Raw genomic sequence first — 20230 nt, forward strand, 5'->3', positions numbered from 1 at the left:
CATAAGCTGTACATCCTAGTTTTCCTGCCTCACTGTCTATTTCTCAATTTTTCTCCCCAAATCCCTGCCATTGTGACCCCAGGATGAAGACTGCGCTTGCTTTTTTAGGTACATGTGAATTGCTGGATCTGAGGAGTTTGAAGCTTAGGTGAACTATCCCTGCTCTGCATTCATGTGGCCACAGGAGGCCACTGGCTGTCCCTAGATCAGCCAGAAACAGAGAGATGTGAGGAGAGAGTAGTGCCCTCCCAGGTAGCTGGTGAGGCATGGTAGTGCAGGTAGGAGCCTCCCTTACACTAGGAGAAGCTCTGTCATCAACGTAGAAGCTGGCAGTCAAGGAGATGCTGTTCTTTACAAAAAAAATCTATGTTATCTCTCAATTATAACACTTTTTTTTTTTTTGCTGAACATCAAGTTATACTAGATTATCCAAACTATTTAGATTTGAGAATAACGTACTTACCAACTGAGCTCCTTGTCTTTTCAATCGATGATCACAAAGATTCACATTTTCAAAAAAAGTTTTAAATAAGTTAAAACCTGTAATTATAAAATGCCAAATAAATTCATGTACTCTAGGTAACACAGATAATCAATGAAAAGACTCAAAGTGAATCAAGAACTAAAACCATAAGACTCTTGGCACTGGTTTCTTAGATATGGTACCAAAGCAGAAGCAACAAAAGAAAATATTAGTAAATCGGATATACTCAAAATTAAGCGCTTCAAATGACACTAACAAACAACTCACATAATGGAAGAAAATACTTGCAAATCAACTATCTGATAAGGAGCTAGTCTCCAGAATATATAAAGAACTCTTACAACTCAACAATTAAAAGACAAACCAATTTTAAAATGGGCAAAAGATTTTAAGATTTCTCTAAAGAATATAAACAAATGGCCAATAAGCACATATAAACAGATGCTTAATATAATCAGTCACCAGAGAAGTGCACATTAAACACATTAGATTTGGCCAGGTGTGGTGGCTCAAGCCTGTAATCTCAGCACTTTGGGAGGCTGAGGCAGGCAGATCACCTGAGGTCAGGAGTTTGAGACCAGCCTGGCCAACATGGTGAAACCCTGTCTCTACTAAAAATACAAAAGTTAGCCAGGAGTGGTGGCATGTGCCTATAATCCCAGCTACTCGGGAAGCTGAGGCAGGAGAATCACATGAACCTGGGAGGTGGAGGCTGCAGTGAGTCAAGATCGTGCCACTGCACTCCAGCCTGGGTGACAGAGTAAGACTCCATCTCAAACAAACAAACCAAAAAAACACCCATTAAATTTTGATACCACTTTATACCCATTAGGATGTCTAAAATAAAAAAAGGCAGATAATAACAAGTATTGGTGAGGATGTGAAAAAATTGGAACCTTCATATATAGCTGGTGGGATTACAAAATAGTGTGGCACTTTGCCAAACAGGCAGTTCCTGAAAGGTTAATTACATGCCACAACAATCTGACTTCTAGATATACATCCAAGAGAAATGCAAACTCATACCCACTGAAAAACTTGTACATGAATGTTTACAGCGGTATTAACCATAACACCCAAAAAGTGGCAACAATCAAAATGTCCATTAGCTCAAGAATGGATAAATAAAATATGGTATACCCACACAGTGGAATATTATAAAGCCATAAAAAGAAATGAAGTACTGATACATGCTATAACCTGGGCGAACCCTGAAAACATTATGCCTTAGTACAATGAAAGAAGCCAGAGACGACAGATCGCAGTGTATGATTCCATTCATATCAAATGTCCAGATTAGGCTAATCCACAAAGACAGAAAATAGATTAGAGGCTGGATAAATGAATGGAAAGTGACTGTTAACGGGTATAGGTTTATTTTTGGGGTGATGAAAACGTTCTGGGATTGGAACAGGTACATAATTTTGTGAATATACACTTTAAAAAGTGAGTTTTATGGTAGGTAAATTATATCTCAATTTAAAAATTCAATGAAAAGAAACATCTGAAAGGAGGATTTCTATACTTTGATACATTTTTACCTTAATGAATCCTTCTGTACTAAGAAATTTTAAAAAGACAATTTGGCAATTTGATCTAGCAGGCTGTATGATTTAAAAACTAATTATAAGATATCATTCATGTAAAAAGGAATTTGTGTACTAAATATGTCTTTATATGCACAAGAAAAATTCTAGAAGGATATTCCTGTTAAGTTGCTTTTGAGAAGGAGGATTAAAAGTAAAGAATAACACTTCTTACTTAAAAGTACTGAAAAAAAAAAGATTTTAAGTTTTTTCCTACCATTCATAGTGATTTCATATGACTCCAATTTAAGAATTTTCTCCTTGAAGAGCTGCTGCTGAACATCACTCTCGAGATCATGCTGTCCTTTTGTAAACCATTCAAAACACATCTGTGGAATAAGACGAATATTACCCTATAACTAAGATCCATTTCAGGCACATACATATTCCAAACTGGAAAAGTAAAGATAAATTTTAATACTTCAAATGTTTATATTGTCAAAATACCACTCAAAGCTAAAATGGTTGGAATTCTGAAATTAAATGAAGCAGTTACTAGCAATCTTTCCTCTAGATAATAAAAATATCTACTCATACTTTTCACTGGATTTTATACTTGGGTTTTTCCATCAACATTTATTGCCTGCTTACACCAGGCACTATGCTGGGCACTATCGCAATAGTGAGGCCTTTCGACAAGTCTAGGAAGTAGTTAACATTATTCTGTCAAATAAGATGAGGAAAATGAAATTTACTCTTAGAAAACGTCAAGGCAGGTGTTCTGTTCCTGATTTAATCTATCTTTGGCTGTTTAATTATAGTTTACAAAAAAAATGTGGCCAGTTACTAATTCTTCTTTACTGTTTTTGGGGTGCAACATCATTATAGGAACTCAAAGTTTTCTGTTGGCAACTTACAATTAGTTTCATATGGAGGGGAAAAAACTTAAATATATCTAGAATTCTTTATACTCATTTGGTTAAATTTGGTATTTTATCCAGAATGGTATGAAAATTACCAAAGAACACATACATTTATTTTTATCATGAATATATGTTATATAAAACATTTTTTCAGCACTTACAGTTCTTGGCCCGTACTATTTATGCTTATATAAACTGAAAAGTGTTTAGAAGATGTGAGACACACAGAAAAAGTGAAATATTTAAATATTTCTGCCTTACTTTATCCACAATACCATCTTCTTACCTCTCTATCTAATTCACAAACATCCTGGCCAGTTACAAGACACTCCCAGATCTCCTTGGCACGATTCCAGCCCAGATACAGAGTAGCTTCTTGCAAGAAAAACGCCAGAAATTTTAGATGTGCCTCTAAATACTGCACAAAGAAATAATGCTAATTAGTTAACTCCAGGCATTCATTCCTAAAAGCAACATTAAAACAAAACAAAACTTTAAGTTTTAACAACAGTTTTACTTAATCTTTTTTCATATAATTTAGGGTGAAGTAAATATTAGAATTCTGTTTACAAATTGATAGTACAATGTAATAGAAGCTATCTATCTCAAGTCTATTAGAAATTCGGTTGATTTTGGATGTCAATAAAATGTAATTTCAGCAATCTCAAAGTAAAACATTACAAACTCAAAACTGGTGAGTTAAGATTTTTTTCCAAAATTTTTAAAAAACAATAATATTACTAATCAATTGATTTGAAAAACAAAGCCCATTATCCACTGAATTAGCAATTATTATTTCAGATCAAAGACAAAGATGTTTATTCCTTCATCATATGGAAAGGTAACTCACAAACATCAAGATACAAAACTGTTCCATCACTACAAAGATACCCCATACAACCTCTTTATAGTTACAGCTAACAAAAATTCTTTCTATAGTGTAAGTATAAAAAAGTCAAATGAATGTTGTAAATCATGAAGCAAAAACACAAGGCCTGATACCTCCCGGTAAGTGTACCGGCCATCCACTAGTGTCGAGCCACTTAAGCCTCCAGGCCCGGCCACAGCAGCTGCAAGCCGATGACAAGCGATCAAACTTCCCGTTACCAATTTCACTATTTCAAAATTTTTCTTCAAGTCTTGAATAATGCTCTTGGGGAAAATAACGAAAAGAAAAGTGGTAATGAGAATTTGCAGTTATTTTGCTGGTTTAATACAAGCTGCTATTTAAAGATGTAGTCCCAGATGAGAAAAAGACAACATAAGAATTTCTTCATTCTTATTTCCTATACAAAAGTAAATAAAATCAATCTGGCATGTACATTTACTAGAAAATTAATAAACTACTAATGTTTTCCATTTAAAAATATTCATTTTATTTATTTATTTTTAAAAGCCTATAAAAATAACTATTTCACTTCCTGTATACTTTTCTGGATCATTCTTCCCAAGTCTATACACTGAGGAAACTCTAGCACTTTAAGCAAAGTAATCTTTTTGTGACACAAAACAAGCAACAAGCTTTTTAATCTTTTCAAATCAATTTTTAAAATGCCATTCTAACTTTTAAAAACTGGCTTTTTCAAAATTAAGAAAATAAAAAGAAAATGAGTTAAGGAGATATAAAAAAAAGCTCCACAGAAATGAAAGCAGAATGATACTTAAACTCAAGATTATTAAATGATATAAGTGAATTACATCAATAGACATAAAGATAGTGACTATAAACTCAGCAATTTTAGCCATGTTTTGTTATTGTAAAAGTTATGCAAGTAACTGTATAATAATAAAAAATAGCTATACCCTTACCTTGTCTTGCTTTTGATAGGTTTGTTTTATGAATGAGCGAGTAATTTCATGGAGCTGACGCAAGGCTGGTACCACCCATACAAACTGGGGATTATTAAGCTGAGATGACTAGAGTTAAAAAGAAGTTACATTAATTAAATTTAGAAATAAACGGCAGATTCATTTATTAGCTATAAAAAATTTCCAAGTCAATCAGGTTTATTGTTACACTTTTTATTATTTTATGCTTTATATTGACCATTTAGAGCTTATCTCCATGCACTCATAATTCAGTCTTCAACTTCTTATTCTGCATGCAATTTCCTAAAGCCAAGAACTGCAAACAGGAGTGGATGTGAAGTGACAGTAAATGTACAGGGGTACATCAGCAAAAAACAGACAACAAGGAATTAGCAACTTCAGAGGATAGATTAAGTAGCACAGGCTGCTAAGTCATGTTGACACAAAATAAATTGATGGCCAAAGCTTAACTTGGATAATACTGAACTGCATGGTAAGTAAAATGGAGTAAGAATATTGCTTTCTATGATTATATTACTAGGATACCAATGACATGATCAAGACACTGATAGTGGTCTAAATATTAAAGAAAATATCATAATCTGTATTTCCTAGTTAAAACACTTTCATAAGAGGTAATTCTACTTTTATTAATTATTACAGACATTTTACACTTACACTGTACATTTTTCAAAACACTTTCAAATATATTATTTCTGAAACTAGTATATGACAATCCGGATTGTCATAGTACAGATCTAAAAAGTCTACTGTTTGTGTAATACTCTTTATAAAGAGAACTACTTTTTAATAAATAGCATCTTTCAAACTATGAAATTTCAAAATTTGGTAAGAATTTCAGTTTAAACATGACTATTAAATCTCTAATCAAAAAGCTGAGTAAAAACTTGAGTCCTCAGCATTCTTCAGAGGCTGAATTTTTTGTTTTAAGGCCTCCTTGTTCTATTGAGCCTTAGCGTCAGATGAAGACCCTTGTGGAGGGGAAATACACTTTTGTTGTCTTTGTAGAGAAATATCTCACTATTGAATATGTAAATGTGAGCAAGTTATTGTCACACAATACTTTTTTCATTGCCTCATAGAGATCAGCCAATCCTCAATCAGCAAATACCGTATTTCCTAGATTCTAAGACAAAGATTTCATATATTTTAACATTTCTGAAATTGACACTTTAGGCAATTATGTCAAAAGAAACTCACTAGCCACTAGGCACAGGAGTAAGTTTTTATATAGCTGTGCTTACCTGAGTATGTGCAAACTTAGCTGTACACAAAAGGTATTTGTTCATCTACCTGTCATTTTAGTTGTTACCTGGTATAGGTAGTACCAAACAAGAATGGTTTTCTCACTTAAATTTGGATCACTAATTTGTTACTTAAATGTTATCAAAAAGATTACACTATAATGCAGCACTAACTAACCAGTTGTGTCCATCAACACAATTAAAAGAAAACAGTCAGTCGTCTCACACTAATGCATTTTCCAAAGCCAGGAGAAGTTGGCATGACAGACTCATACCCTGTGAAGGGCTGTACCGCTCAGCACTAAATGTCTCTCTGTGCTGAGCTGCACCTTATTTCAAGAGAAGGTATTTAACTTGTAGTGTACGTAACTCAATTATGAAAAAAAGCAGCTTGAGTTTTACAAAAGAGAACAAGCACACAAAACTCCATATTCATCAACATGCCTCAAAATTATACAGCCAATCTTAAAGATTCCAGAGAGGTCCAAAGCATTACCATATACAATGCAAAGCAGTGTGCTCCCATGAAGTTGTTCATAATTGTTCAAAAAAAGGCTTAGGCTCAACCTCTCATTAAGAATCTAAACCAATGGTCCATAACTGCAAAACGGACAGTTTCTTTCTTTCTTCTTTGCAAGTTTATTATATCTGAGATGCAGCCTGCAATCACTGGCATCTTAGAATCACAGAAATAAGGTATATATTAAAGGTCAACTACTTGTGAAACTAGCTAGACTATTTCTGGCTACACTATAAAAGTTGCAAAACAACAGTAATAAATACTGTAAGGTTTATATCCAAACAGATACCTTCCCAAAAGGATTACAAAATTGGGACATAAATATGAACTCTTCGGCAATAAGCAAATATATTAAAAAGTATCATGATGGCCAATTAAGTCAATTATGGTAACAATATTTTTATTTAATATTGAAAATTATCCTTTGAAGGTAACTTGTTATACAATAAAATTCAAAGAAAAAGTCTATAAAATTAAAATTTAAGAATTATTTCTGATATAGCCTTCTTAAAGTTTAGCAAACAGGAAAGATGTTATTTATTTCATCTTATCTATGACAAGGTGACAAGTTATAAGAAAAATTTAAATTACTCTTCTCCAATTACAATGAAGATATCTGATAATGTCACGGAGTGGAGATTTCATAAGTAGGAGCTGATGGGATGTCTAAATTGGACTCAACATTAGATGAAGCCTTAGAGGTCAGTTGGTTTAGCCTGCAAACCTATGCCTAAATTCTCTTTATTCATTTTTTATACAGTGACTGACTCAGTATTTCCATTGATGAGGAACTCACTACCTCAGAAGGGACTGAATTCTGCTTTCAGACTGTTCTCACATAAAAGTTCATTGATACTGAAACATGCTTCTGCATAATTTCTTAGGAGACATAAAAAGTAAGTTGAATGAAACTTCTCTATAACAATGCTCTAAGTATTTAAAGAAAGCTTTCACATTTTCTTGAGTTCTCTCTTTTCAAAGTTGAACATCCCCACTTCCTCATCTGTCTTGTTTTTCCAGACCTATCCTTTTATCTAGGACCACAGCAAAAATTTTTGCTTGGGAGGACAATTTCTAAAAGTTATTTCCTCCTGTACTAACCACATCATGTGAAAATATCTGTACTGAGGACATCTTGCTAGTTTTACTTTCTGTTATGTGTTTTGGTAAGTAGAGGCAACTCAGCTATGTCTACGTGAGGCTTTTGGTGTCCTCACAGGGTGAAGGGGAGGAAGTAAGAGGAAGGAAACCAACATTTGCTAAAAGCCTGTCAGGCGCTATGGTAGGTGGCCTGAAGATAAACAACTTAAGGAATATTCAGATACAACTAAATGAAGGAAAATGATGTTTTTTTTTTGGTTTAGTAATTTTTTTGGGATGAGTACATTTAAACTTTTTAATTGAAGAAAAAAAGAAGTGAAATAAGAGGGAAGGATTGGGGTAGACAGTGGAAGGTACAGAAGCAGCAAAGGAAAGAGGACCAAGGGAGCCGAGGGTACCCTGCAGAATCTACAGAAATAAAGTTAGGAAATCAAGGTCAGAATTTCTGAACACAACAGTGGAACTTGGGAATTTTAAGAGTATCAAAAGCAGAGGGAAGGGGAATCAGTTGGGAGAATAGAGGTAGCTGAGGGTGGGAGGGGAGTAAGAAGTGGGTGATCTTGTCTTACCCTTTGCTTAGTTTCTGTGTAGCCTGGCAGGGAGACATAATCCCCAGTCAGCCCACCTTGCTGCCTGGCAGGAAAGGGCATAGCATAGAAAAACACCTTTAGTGGAAGTAAATAATTCACCCCCCTGCCTGGAGCCATATCCAGGGGGCTTTGATCTTCCCACTGCCCCCCTTCAGCAATGTGTACTTTGTAAAAGTCTATGAAAGCACTTAGTAAACTGAAAAGTGCTATATAAAAGGCAAGATATTATTGTTTAGAATGAAATAATGGTACACCAGAATTTCTTTACTGGGAGCAGTGGGGAAATAAAAAAGAAAGAATATTCCTTTCAAGTCTCACAAAATAACTCCAAAAATTCTCCTTTTACTTTTTGAGTTTTGTTATAAAACAACAGACATAAATGAAATGACTGCAAAGAGAAGCAATAAAGATGCAGTGATGCAACTGACTAGAAAAGCTAAGTAATGCTTAGCTGTAACAAGGAAGGAATAATGGTCAGGAGGGATATTCTGGTTTCAAACGCCACTTCCCTGGAGGGAGGGAAAAATCCATTCAGCTTTGACCTTTTATATACAAAGAAACGCGTCTGTTGCTGAGAAGAAAAGACCATTTTTCTATGGATACCCTTTTCCTCTTACTATTGAAGGTTCTAAACATCTTCAATAACTCTGGATGAATTTTAATCATAAGGAGAGGTTGCTAAGTTATCTGAATCACTGAGCTAAGAAAACTGGAAAAATTCAAATTGTATCTGAGTGAAAAGAAAGCAATGTTGTTGAGTTAAAAGAAAAATTCCTCATAACCTGAGAATTACCAGCTCCAGTTTGCAAATACCTTTTAAAATCTCTAAAGCTGGGTTACATGTAGAAAATTCACTTAGTCACATTTCAGTGTCAGAAATATAAAACACAAAGTTCTTCAACGCCCCCAACTAAACTTTGTGATCAAACACAACATAAGAAATAAAAGCCCACTGAGCTAAGAGTCTCTTAATATACCAATGAAAATTTGTTGGCGGTATCCAAGATCCTTTAAAGAAATACTTAACAAAAGCCAAGGAATATGTTTTACTAATGAAATTATTAAGCCACTAGTTATTCTACCAAAACTTTTCCTATGTTAATAACAAAATGAAAATCAGAAAGTGGAAGCCTTTCCGGTGCTAGGCTTTGTTTGGTCTGGGCACCCTGAGGGTCTAGGTGAGAGGACAACGCTGCTCCAATTAGGGCCGCTGCAACAACAGAAGCACAGTCCACTGACCTGGCTGCTGTGATCAGCCCTCTCAGAGGAGAGGCTTGAGGCTTAAGGACTGGAACAACAGGAGAGCTGCAATCATTACCGCTCAATCTGCTAACCTCCACCTCCAAGGACAGTCCAGAAGTTCACAGCAACCTACAGTCCCAGTCCCTCTTATACAAGTCCCTATCCAACCCTACCTTCTAAAATGAAGCCCCAGCAACAGATACTCACTGAATGACTTTGCCTATTGAATTACTTTAGGAACATGTCTAAATGAAGAACCTGAAACACTACTATGTGCAATCAATGACTGAACCTCCTTCCTTTCTCTCTCTCATACTATGAATGCTCCTCCATTTCTCCTTTATGGGAGAAAAACAAGCACAATATTTATTTGGAGTCCGCTGTACTTATTAAAACTGTGCATACTTTAGATTTAATTTTAAAAAGAAAAACTAAGTTGAAAATCTTCTAATTTTATGAAAATTATGTAATAAAATTACTCTTTGAATGTGACCCTAGATTTTTTGCCCATTAAGAGTAACTCTCAAGCTTTAAATAATAAAGCATAGGTCATAGACAAATTTTTAGACATCAAATTTAATATGAACATTAAGAAACACTAAAACATACTATTATTTTAAAATTGTGATGTAATTTATTAAAGGAAATTATTAAACTAGTATACCTTTTAGTTGGTTCCATCTGCAAATTCTTACCTTGAATCCATCCTTCTTGTTTTTTTCCAAACCTGACCATTCTCCAGGCTGAAAATTCATTTTAAGAGAAATATAAGTGACTTGGTAAAAGCAATACCTATAATTTCCCGATCTTGGACTTTAAGGTAAGGGCTTCCAGATACGGCATTTAGTTTAATTTACATAATAGGGGAGGAAAATTATTTGGCTCTAATTACTCAGGGAATACTGTTGCTCTAACAACAAAATCAGGTAAAAGCTGAAACCAACCCTCTTAATATCTTCTATGCACTTGATGATGTAGCTCCTCTTGATTGCTTCTTTCACTGCATATGCATCACTAAGGATTGTGAGGTGCTCCTCCAAGGCCTGCTGAATAAGGCTACTGGGCAGGGTTGGAAGGTGAGCCAGTTCCCAGAGTACGTCTAAAACCTACAATAATATTACATATGATCAGCCAGCCAATATGCAAATAGCTGCTTTGAGCATTTGTAGCTAGAAAAATCCATTTGATTCTCCTGCCTTTCCAGAAGTGGTCTCAAAGCGAGCTTCCCGGCCTATTCGTCCAATCAGGCTCAAAAGCTTCTGTCTTACTCTATCACTCTCAGTCTCCCAGCTCTGTAGAACGGAAAAGACACAGGAATTGCTTCACGATCAAACTGGCAAAATATGCAAAAATTTTAAACTTGAGCTAAAAACATTAATAACGTAAGAAAAGTACATTTAAATACTGCTAATTGGTGGGGAGGAGGGGTATTCAGGACCTCAAAAGAGCTTATTTTAAGAAAATTTAGAAGTAGGCAAGTCTGACTGAACACGTACCTTCTGAATGAGAACAAACAAATGATTAAGCTGATCTGAGTTAAATTTCACAGCCGCTGCAGCAATAATAGTATGAATGTTCTCAATCACGGTAGATGATTGTCCTGACTGGAAAAGGAAACATTGGAAAAAAATTAAGTCTTGGAACTTGGAACAACCTAAGTCTTCCCCCTGGCAATTTACAGAAGCACAAGCAAAAATATAACAAAGATAAATTGACTCTAGTCTAATCAGCATCCACTTCCATAATATTGGCAAGACTATATGAAGCAACCATTATTAATCGTCATCAGCTAGCCTTATTTAATTCCTAGAAGCATTAGTTCTTTAAACCGACAATGAAAAAAAAAAAAAACCCAGGAGAATCAAGTTCTCAATGTGACATATTTCACTTCAAGAAGAGAACAAAGTATTTTCAACTGCTAAAAGATTTAAACAGATTGAATTATAAAATAAATGTACCCACTTTTGGCATTTTATAAATGATCCTGAAGGTTCCAATTGAGCGTATTACCTGCCTCATTTTTTATTTTACTCATAGATACTTTGTGATTTCAATTAATGTTTACTTATCCCATTGGCAGTAAGTCTTTGCTGCAGAGCTATATATCCTATTGTCAACCTTGAGGTTTAAATTCACTTTTTAACCTCAATTACGTCACTGTCATGCCTCACTGTTCATCATGTGAGAGACGTGAAATGAAAGAGGACATTTTTAGATTCAATTCCTTAAGAATTTTCTCAATATATACTATGCACATAGAGTCATTCATTGAATGTAGTACGAATATACAATATATAAATCACGGTCTCTAATCTTCAACCTAAATCTTCAACCTTATGTGGATTCAAAATTTATACTTGCAAAACAAAATTATATGAGTGTATTCCACCAAGGTCAAGACATGGGAAGTAATATCTTGGGACCCAGGACTGTTTTCTTTTACTCCTGCACCTGACTTTCTATAGTCTGCTCTGTAATGCTGGGCTGGGAGCCTGCCAACTACATTTCCCAAACTCCTCTGCCAGCCAACTTCCTGTTACCTTCTGCCAATGAGAGGAAGCGCTGGGAGATGAGTGGCAGGATGAAGGATGAAGTACGTCTGGCTTAAGCTCAGAGTGGATGCAGATGCTGGCTGTGGCTGCAAGGGACTCTGGAAACCTTGGTGGCGGTAGCACCTCTTTGACAGTTCCATCACTTAAAGTAAAAGCACCTCCAAGAGCAGCTTCATTTCCTTGAACTTAATACCCCTTCTTTCTTTTTGCTTCTCCAACATTCTCTTTTTTTCCTCCTCTCCTTACTTAGGAACACTTTTGTAAACAATCCCCTGTAATCAATTCCCTTTGCTTGATATACCTAGCATAGTTTCTACTTCCTGACTAGATTCTGACTGATACAGTAACTAAGTTGACAGAGTCAAAGAGTGCTCCAGTTTTTCTCTGGCTTACCAACTAGATGAAGAATAATACCATTAATGAAATAGACTGGAGAATGACTAGGTTTGGATATAATGAATTTGAGATGCCAATGTGCTACGCATGGGAATGTGTGTTACATATTTAGATATAGTGCATTGGAGCTCCAAGAAGAGATCTGAATTAGAGATATAATTCATAGAGTCAACAGCATACAAATGTAGTCAAAGCCACAGGAGTGCCTGCAATTGACTTATGAAAGCTAATACAGTGAGAAAGGGGCTAAAACTAAGGCTTGAAAAAACCAAATAGTCAAAGTAGAAGAGAGTAAGTTAGTAAAGGGGACTCAAGTAGGAATGCCAGGAAAGTCAGGAAAATCAGTAAAATGGCCTATGACCAAAGTGAAGAAAAAAAAATTGAAGACTATGTTGGATTCTGTCACACCTCTCGACAGTCCCAGTAAGATGAGATCTACAAACTCATCAATCATCTTTATTTAATAGGGACTAAATGGGAAAAAATTATTAATGAAAATAATACAATGAAAAGAACACTAGATTGATAAACAAAGACACACACCTATTCCTAGCTCTGCCACTAACTACTATATAACCTTCTCATTTTTTAGTCTAAAAAATGAGAAGACCAGACTAGATCAGCAGTTTGAAACTTCTTGTGGTGAGTGGATTTACACATACAATCTTAATAAAAACCTTAATAAAGACACACACCTATTCCTAGCTCTGCCACTAACTGCTATATAACCTTCTCATTTTTTAGTCTAAAAAATGAGAAGACCAGACTAGATCAGCAGTTTGAAACTTCTTGTGGTGAGTGGATTTACACATACAATCTTAATAAAAACCTTTACACATACAATCTTAATAAAAACCCCTGTAAAGTGGGTTAGGTACAGCTGCTCTGTTTAAAGCAAGATAAAGGTTCCATTTTCCTGCCCTCTCACCACCCTTTTCCCTCTCCTGTAGCCCAAAAACGCTAGGCAAAGGCAAAAATAATTCAGATCAACCTACCTGTATCTTCCAAATTTTAGTGAGCTCATCTAATGACAATTTACTACCCAAGAGTTCAATAATTCCCTTTATACGGTCACAGTATTGTGCTTGGTCTATGTTGCCTAATTGAGGAAACATGAGAGAGAAAGTCAGATATAGTGAACACTGACTCGCTAAATACAATTCTATTAATTCAAAACAATAACTTACTATAAGATCATTTAAAGGCTAATACAGTCAAAGCAAAAATTTTGTATACTTTTTAATACAAAGACATATTATTTAAATTATGTGTTAGGTAATTTTTATTTTTTTGAAAGCAACTTACCTTCCAGTGCAATTGACAGAACTGAGTTTTCAACTAGCCAATCTAATAATCTGTCTGTATCTATAGCATTCTTCACAGATTTGGATAAAGTGCTATCTTCTATTAGTTTGGTTACCTAAAAAGATAAGATTATTGTGACTGAGTCTAACATACATTATCAAATATTCATATATATGTATATAATTTTTACAATGTTACAATGTGCTTCGATAACTAGCCAAATATATCAAAGGCCAGTTATAAGAAGTTAACAGACTACCATCTGTGATGTCCCTTTAAAAAGAACATGGAGGGCCAGGCACGGTGGCTCACATCTGTAATCCCAGCACATTGGGAGGCCAAGGTGGGTGGATCACTTGAGGTCAGGAGTTTGAGACCAGCCTGGCCAACATGGAGAAACCCCGTCTCTACTAAAAATACAAAAGATTAGGGCGTAGTGGTGGGCGTCTGTAATCCCAGCTACTCAGGAGGCTAAGGCAAGAAAATTGCTTGAACCTAGGAGGCGGAGGTTGCAGTGGTCCAAGATTGTGCCACTGCACTCCAGCCTGGGTGACAGAGCGAGACTCCATCTCAAAAAAAAAAGAACATGGAGTCATTCTTACAGCTCTCATTCCCTGGACCACTGCTACCTGGCTCAGGGATGAACATCTAACCCAAACCTCAACCAGGCACTCCCTCCAAATTTTATATGTGGAAAGTATACAGAAGTGTCAGGAAGACACTTCATATGCAGTGTCTTCCTGGTGATGGGAACCGCAAGATGTGAAACATGGGATCTATTCATTGTCTTGATCTCTACCATATGAAAAATGCCAAATGCAGGTAGAGAGGGAGCAAGGCCAACATACTAAGAAAAGCAGGGATGAGACTTGGACAGAGTCCTGACAGTGGTCAGGTTGCAAATTCTAGTTTTCTGTTGCCCACATGTGCCCATCCTTTCTTGATCTGGCTAGTAAACCCTTCATTCATATAAAATAACCCAGCCCCTTTTCAATAAACTCCTCTTTTGGTCTAAAATGGTTCAAGAAGAGTTTCTTTCACTGGTAGTCAAGAATCCTAACAATACAAAACCAAAGGAAAAATAACTGAATTATAACTGAACTGCATTGGCTCCACGTGTCACACACCAAAACCAACTGTGCTGTTTCTGTGGATATGATAACAAATTCAGAAAGCTACAGAAAAATATTTCCATCATTTTGCTTCGACCAACACTGCTACAATCATTTGGTTTTTGTCCCAATTCCAGTTAGAAGATTTGGTTTAAGTAAACTTACATCTGAAATAAAACAAAATGAACTGTACCCTTAGAGCAAAAGTAAATCTCAAACTGTATATTCTAAGGGATTATATTCTAGGAAATTTCACAAAAACACTAAATATTTTAAATATTTCAGATGTAAATTTTGAAAGTAACACAGAAGATGTCTTTACTGACAATTATATACAACATTTTAAACAGAATCATTAACTTTTTTATATGATTACAATAAATTATTCATATTTCCCAACATTTTTATATTAATAAGCATACATTTTGGCAGAACTTAGTATCTGTGCATTAAGTCTTACAGAAACAAATGCAAAACTTACTTCTTTGAGAGAATTCATCTTAGCACTGAAATGTGGTGATTTCAGCATGCGCAGTAGAATATCTAGTCGAAGGTCATCCACAATTGTCACCAGATCCGGTTGGAAGCGCATGCAAAGTAACTTAATGGCAGACAAGAGCTCAGGGATGCTAACCAATCTCTTTTATTGAATAAAAACAAAAAACAAAAAAGGAACTGTAAAAACATTTTGATCCCAATTCTTATAACACACACAAGAATATAGGGTAACAATGGTCTGGCAGTATCTGATATTTTACAAGGCCAATTAACTTCATTTTGCTTAGAAACAAAACTTAGCACATGGGTGAGCAGTAAAGGAAAGGGAATGGTCCTGTGAAAAATTTAGGGTAGACAAAACAAATCATGTTAAATTTAAATGGTAAAATTGCTTTAAACAACTCTGGGTAAGTTTTAACACCGTATTATTTTAAAGCTTCCTCTATGCCAATTGTGATACCATCAAAATCATGTTAGTAAAATTCTGAATGGTATCACTTACTGAGAACACTGTATTAACTCTACTGACTGAGGTAACAACCACCAATGGTGCTTCTGAAACAGCACTATTTAATTAGGAAATGCAAAGTTAACTTGATGTGAATGCATGTGACCAGAATCCAAAGAGCATGGTGTGTGAACCCTGCTAAGTCCTGGCTCTGCTTCTGTGAACTAACTGGCACTAGGGCCTATCTGGTTGGAGAAAGCATTTACCTTGTCTTTGAGGTCTTTCTCTTCTACGCTCCGTACATCCTGAATTGTAGTAAGAATGACTGGGTCTAGCATGGGCTGTAGAAACAAAATGCTACAGTTATTAAGAACTCCTGAAGCTGTCCCAAAAGTAGAGAGAGAATACTTCTTCATCTACGATTCACAAAGGAGAAGGTGCAATGAAAAGATAAAAATTTTCATATCAGAGCAGCTACTAACTAGCTAATACTGCCAAATAAACCCTTAACTGACTCTGCTTAACCTTAGGTGCCTCAGCTTCTTTACTATGAGTACATTTTCTGTCATTACTGTCTTATAAAGGTAATTTAGAAACACAGTCTAACTTTTAAAACACTGAGCATGAATTGTTTTTATAATATTTTGTGTTTGATTTTTAAAAATGAATATAAACACAGACCATGGAAATTATGCTGTCATATGAATGACTTTTGCTTACTGATGTGAATGAGGCCTATAGACGAAATTCATACAATACACTGCTCCAGAATGGTAACACAACCAGAAAACTAACTCTGAAGAGTATGTGAGAATGGTAAAGTATTAGCTATTAATACATCTAAATTACCACTTCCATCTAAGTAAGAAAATATTTAAAACTTAACTGATGAACAAAGAGATAAACAATATTTGGCTGTCAAAGCCAAGAATACATTAGCAATGAGCTAAAATGACATCAGGCAGTTATCCAGATAGAATTTCTTCTTTTACACTTAATGCCAATTGTATAGGAAGGAGGAGAGCTGTTACGGTTAAGAGAGTCACAGTGTTCTTTTCAGCACATGCTGTTTAATCCTTACTGCAACTCTTGAGACAGCTATTACTATTATGGCCATTCTACAGATTAGGAAATTGAGGCACACAAGTTAAATAAGAGTCTTTTGAAGTCATACAAGCAGCAAGTGGTAGAGACAACTGTCATGTAAGTAACATGTATTATGTGAATTTATTGCTGAATGAATTTAATTTTGGATGGTTTGATATAGTTAAAATAAAGATGAAGTCAGATGTGCTTGGTTGGGAATTCATACACTTCTTGTTCTTTTTAAAGTACACTCTGTTTATATATAAAATCTGGAATTTCTAAAGACCTTAATGTTAGTTAGCAGCTGGGGTATTTATGCTGAATTCTCTTCTACAGAGCAAGGCATGAGCAAAGAGCACGCATTTAAAACCCAATCCTGACCCTGATTATTAAATTATTAATGTTTATTATTAAAATATTAAGAACAATCACTTTGCCTCTTTATGTCTTAGTGTTTCAACTATGAAATTAATGATTATATTTATATGCTTAATAAACTGAAGGAACATTAGCTGTTTCTAAAGGTTTTAATATACAGAATGGAGAAATATGTAAACAGCCATCCTATTTCACCTAAAACTCTTGCAGGATTACCTTGACATCTAAAGAAAGCATTTAACATTTAGAAATAACAGAAATTGGCCAGGCACGGTGGCTCATGCCTGTAATCCCAGCACTTTGGGAGGCCGAGGTGGGTGGATCAAGAGGTCAGGAGTTTGAGACCAGCCTGACCAGCATGGTGAAACCCTGTCTCTACTAAAAATACAAAATTTAGCTGGGCATGGTGGTGTAGTCCCAGCTACTCCAGAGGTTGAGGCAGGAGAATCGCTTGAACCTGGGAGGTGGAGTTTGCAGTGAGCCAAGATCACGCCACTGCACTCCACCCTGGGCAACAGAGCGAGACTCTGTCTGAAAAAAAAAAAAAAAGAAATAACAGAAATTTCCAGAACCTACTAAAAAAAAAATCCTATCTCCCTTTTTCAAGTGGCCCTAAGTAAATGTGATGTTGGAAAGAACGGTGCATTTAAAACACTGCTCCAGAAGGACACTATGCTTTCAAAACCATTTATGGTGATGTTTTAAAAGCTCTATAAAAGTTACAGGGTCCATAGACTTATTTATAAAAATAAATAAATAAATAGAAGTATTTCGACGTGACATTTTGTTCCGTAAAACTTGTTAATTGAAATGAAGGAAACAAGATAGCAGAATAGGTTTTTAGCATTAGAAAACTGAACACTCACAGCTTTGACTGTTCTATGACCTGCTGACTTACAATCCTACAGAGGTAGGAAATCAGACAAGATGTGCTGTTAAGCTGATATTCAGAAGTGAGCGACTGAGCCAGTAAGTGAGCCTAGCCGATTTAATACATAAATACTAATCTGATTCAATACATAATGGCATTACATCCTTAAATAATCCTGTGAAGCAAATAAGGATATGCTGCCTACTTTATAGGTAAGAAAATGAAAAATAAATAAAAGTTGTATTTTATAAAATGATAAACTGAAAAGGTAAATGGCCTTCTCAAATGTTAGATCTCCTATACTTCAAATTATTCAACAATTTTTTTTATCTGATGGCATTTTTATTAAAAGGACAGCTAATGTGAAAAAAGGAGTTACTCGGGCTTAAAGACCATTCTGAATAACCTGATAAAAAGAAGTTATTACTGTTTGCATGTCTTCAATCATATGAAGTAATGTGAAATGGTTTAATCCTACCTGTACCACAGAGGAATTGAGGTACTCTGCACACACTCCTAAGGGTTGAATCAGTGCTGAGACAGCCTGGAAAAAGACAGTGAAGATTAGAAATACATTTGAGAGGATTTTTTTCCTGTCAAAATTAAACAAATCCCTTTTCATATATCAGAGAAAAGTTTAAATAGTGATTTGATCAAGTCACGAATAAAAGACTAGAGAAACAAAACTCCTGGATAGAAAGAATTGATATAAAGATGTCAACCCACTTAAATTATTATAGAAATTTAATGTAATTTAAATCAGAATATGTCAATAAAACATCTTTGGAGAATTAGATAAAATGATTTTAAAGTTACATTGTAGAATACTAAACTTTTTTTAAAAAAGGAGGGAATAGCTGAGGCATGAAATATTCCTTAAACAAAAAACACTGAAGGCTTACTTGAAGAAAATGATAAAACCTACTAAAATACATTAAAGAAGCCTGAATAAATGGGGAGACACCATGTCTCTAAACACAAAAGACCAGTATTGTAAAAACATCAATTCTCTCTGCTTTGACCTATAAATTTAATGCAATTCCAAACATGATCTCAGTAGAATTTTCTACAGGAGAACCTGACAGGTTGACTACACCCAGAACATTAAAAATATGGGAACAATAAAAAAATTTTTTAGAGAAGAATGATACTGGGCAGAAGTGACACTACCAGTAACGAAAACAATGTTGCAACAGTACAGAAATGAACCAAAGAATGAATGAATTAATAAATGACTGGAACAGAGGTCCAGAAACAAATCCATTGGCACACGGGCCTTTGATATTATTAAGCCAGCAAATACAAATAATAAGGAAAAGAGAGATTATTCAATAGAGGATCTAGTAACAATTGGCCACCTATTTGGAAGAAAATAAAATTAAATCTCTATCTTTTAAAATATACAAAAAAAATTCTAAATGAGTTCAAGGACTAAGTTAAAAAATAAAAATATGAAAGTATAAAAAGAAAAAATATATTTTTATAAACTTGAGGTGGGAGAACATTATCTAAGCAAGTTAGAAAACTTTTAAGCCATCAAGGAAAAATCTGACTACATAAAAGTCTGAAACTTCTAAATAGCAAAAGATACCATCAATAAAAATGAAAAGAAGCAAAATACTAGGAGAAAAGATTTACAAATATGCAAAATAGATACAGCATTGATAAGCTTAATATAAAAATAATTCCTAAAAATTAATAAAACACATCACCCAAAGAGACCTAAATAAACTAGGTAAATTCACAGAAGAAACACAAATAACCAATAATCATATGACAAAATGCTCAAGTTCACAAGAAATCAGAGTATTACATATTACATAATAAAATACCATTTTATTGTCCATCATATTGGAAAATTAAAGATTGAAAATATTTAGCACTAATGAGACTATTATGAAACGGGTTTGTGGGAGTACAAACGGGCAAAAGCTTTTTAGAAAGACATTTAGCACTGTCAATTATAATTTTAAAACAAATATACAGTTGACCCTTGAACAAACAAGCTTGAACTGCATAGGTTCACTTACATGCAGATTTTTTGAACAAAATGAGGACTGAAAATACAATATTCCTGGGATGCAAAATCTGCATATATGAAGGTTGACTTTTCATATACATGAG

At 34.8% G+C, this 20230-nt stretch overlaps 1 protein-coding gene across 1 annotated transcript in view; it reads right to left on the reverse strand.

Annotated features, from left to right (window-relative positions):
- USP24 (ubiquitin specific peptidase 24) overlaps positions 1-20230 on the reverse strand; it is a 148356-nt gene that overhangs the window by 76168 nt on the left and 51958 nt on the right. Inside the window, exons 8-21 of the mRNA XM_030812898.1 lie at positions 18585-18650; positions 16038-16112; positions 15307-15465; positions 13714-13828; positions 13404-13507; positions 10957-11064; positions 10657-10752; positions 10405-10566; positions 10156-10203; positions 4743-4850; positions 3936-4085; positions 3220-3351; positions 2288-2399; positions 464-540 (exon numbers count right to left, since the gene is read on the reverse strand). Coding sequence (XP_030668758.1) covers positions 464-540; positions 2288-2399; positions 3220-3351; positions 3936-4085; positions 4743-4850; positions 10156-10203; positions 10405-10566; positions 10657-10752; positions 10957-11064; positions 13404-13507; positions 13714-13828; positions 15307-15465; positions 16038-16112; positions 18585-18650 — 1512 coding nt within the window. The remainder of the gene's footprint in view (positions 1-463; positions 541-2287; positions 2400-3219; positions 3352-3935; positions 4086-4742; positions 4851-10155; positions 10204-10404; positions 10567-10656; positions 10753-10956; positions 11065-13403; positions 13508-13713; positions 13829-15306; positions 15466-16037; positions 16113-18584; positions 18651-20230) is intronic.

The sequence above is a fragment of the Nomascus leucogenys genome, chromosome 5 (assembly GCF_006542625.1).
Source record: "Nomascus leucogenys isolate Asia chromosome 5, Asia_NLE_v1, whole genome shotgun sequence".
NCBI classification, from domain to species: Eukaryota; Metazoa; Chordata; class Mammalia; order Primates; family Hylobatidae; genus Nomascus; species Nomascus leucogenys.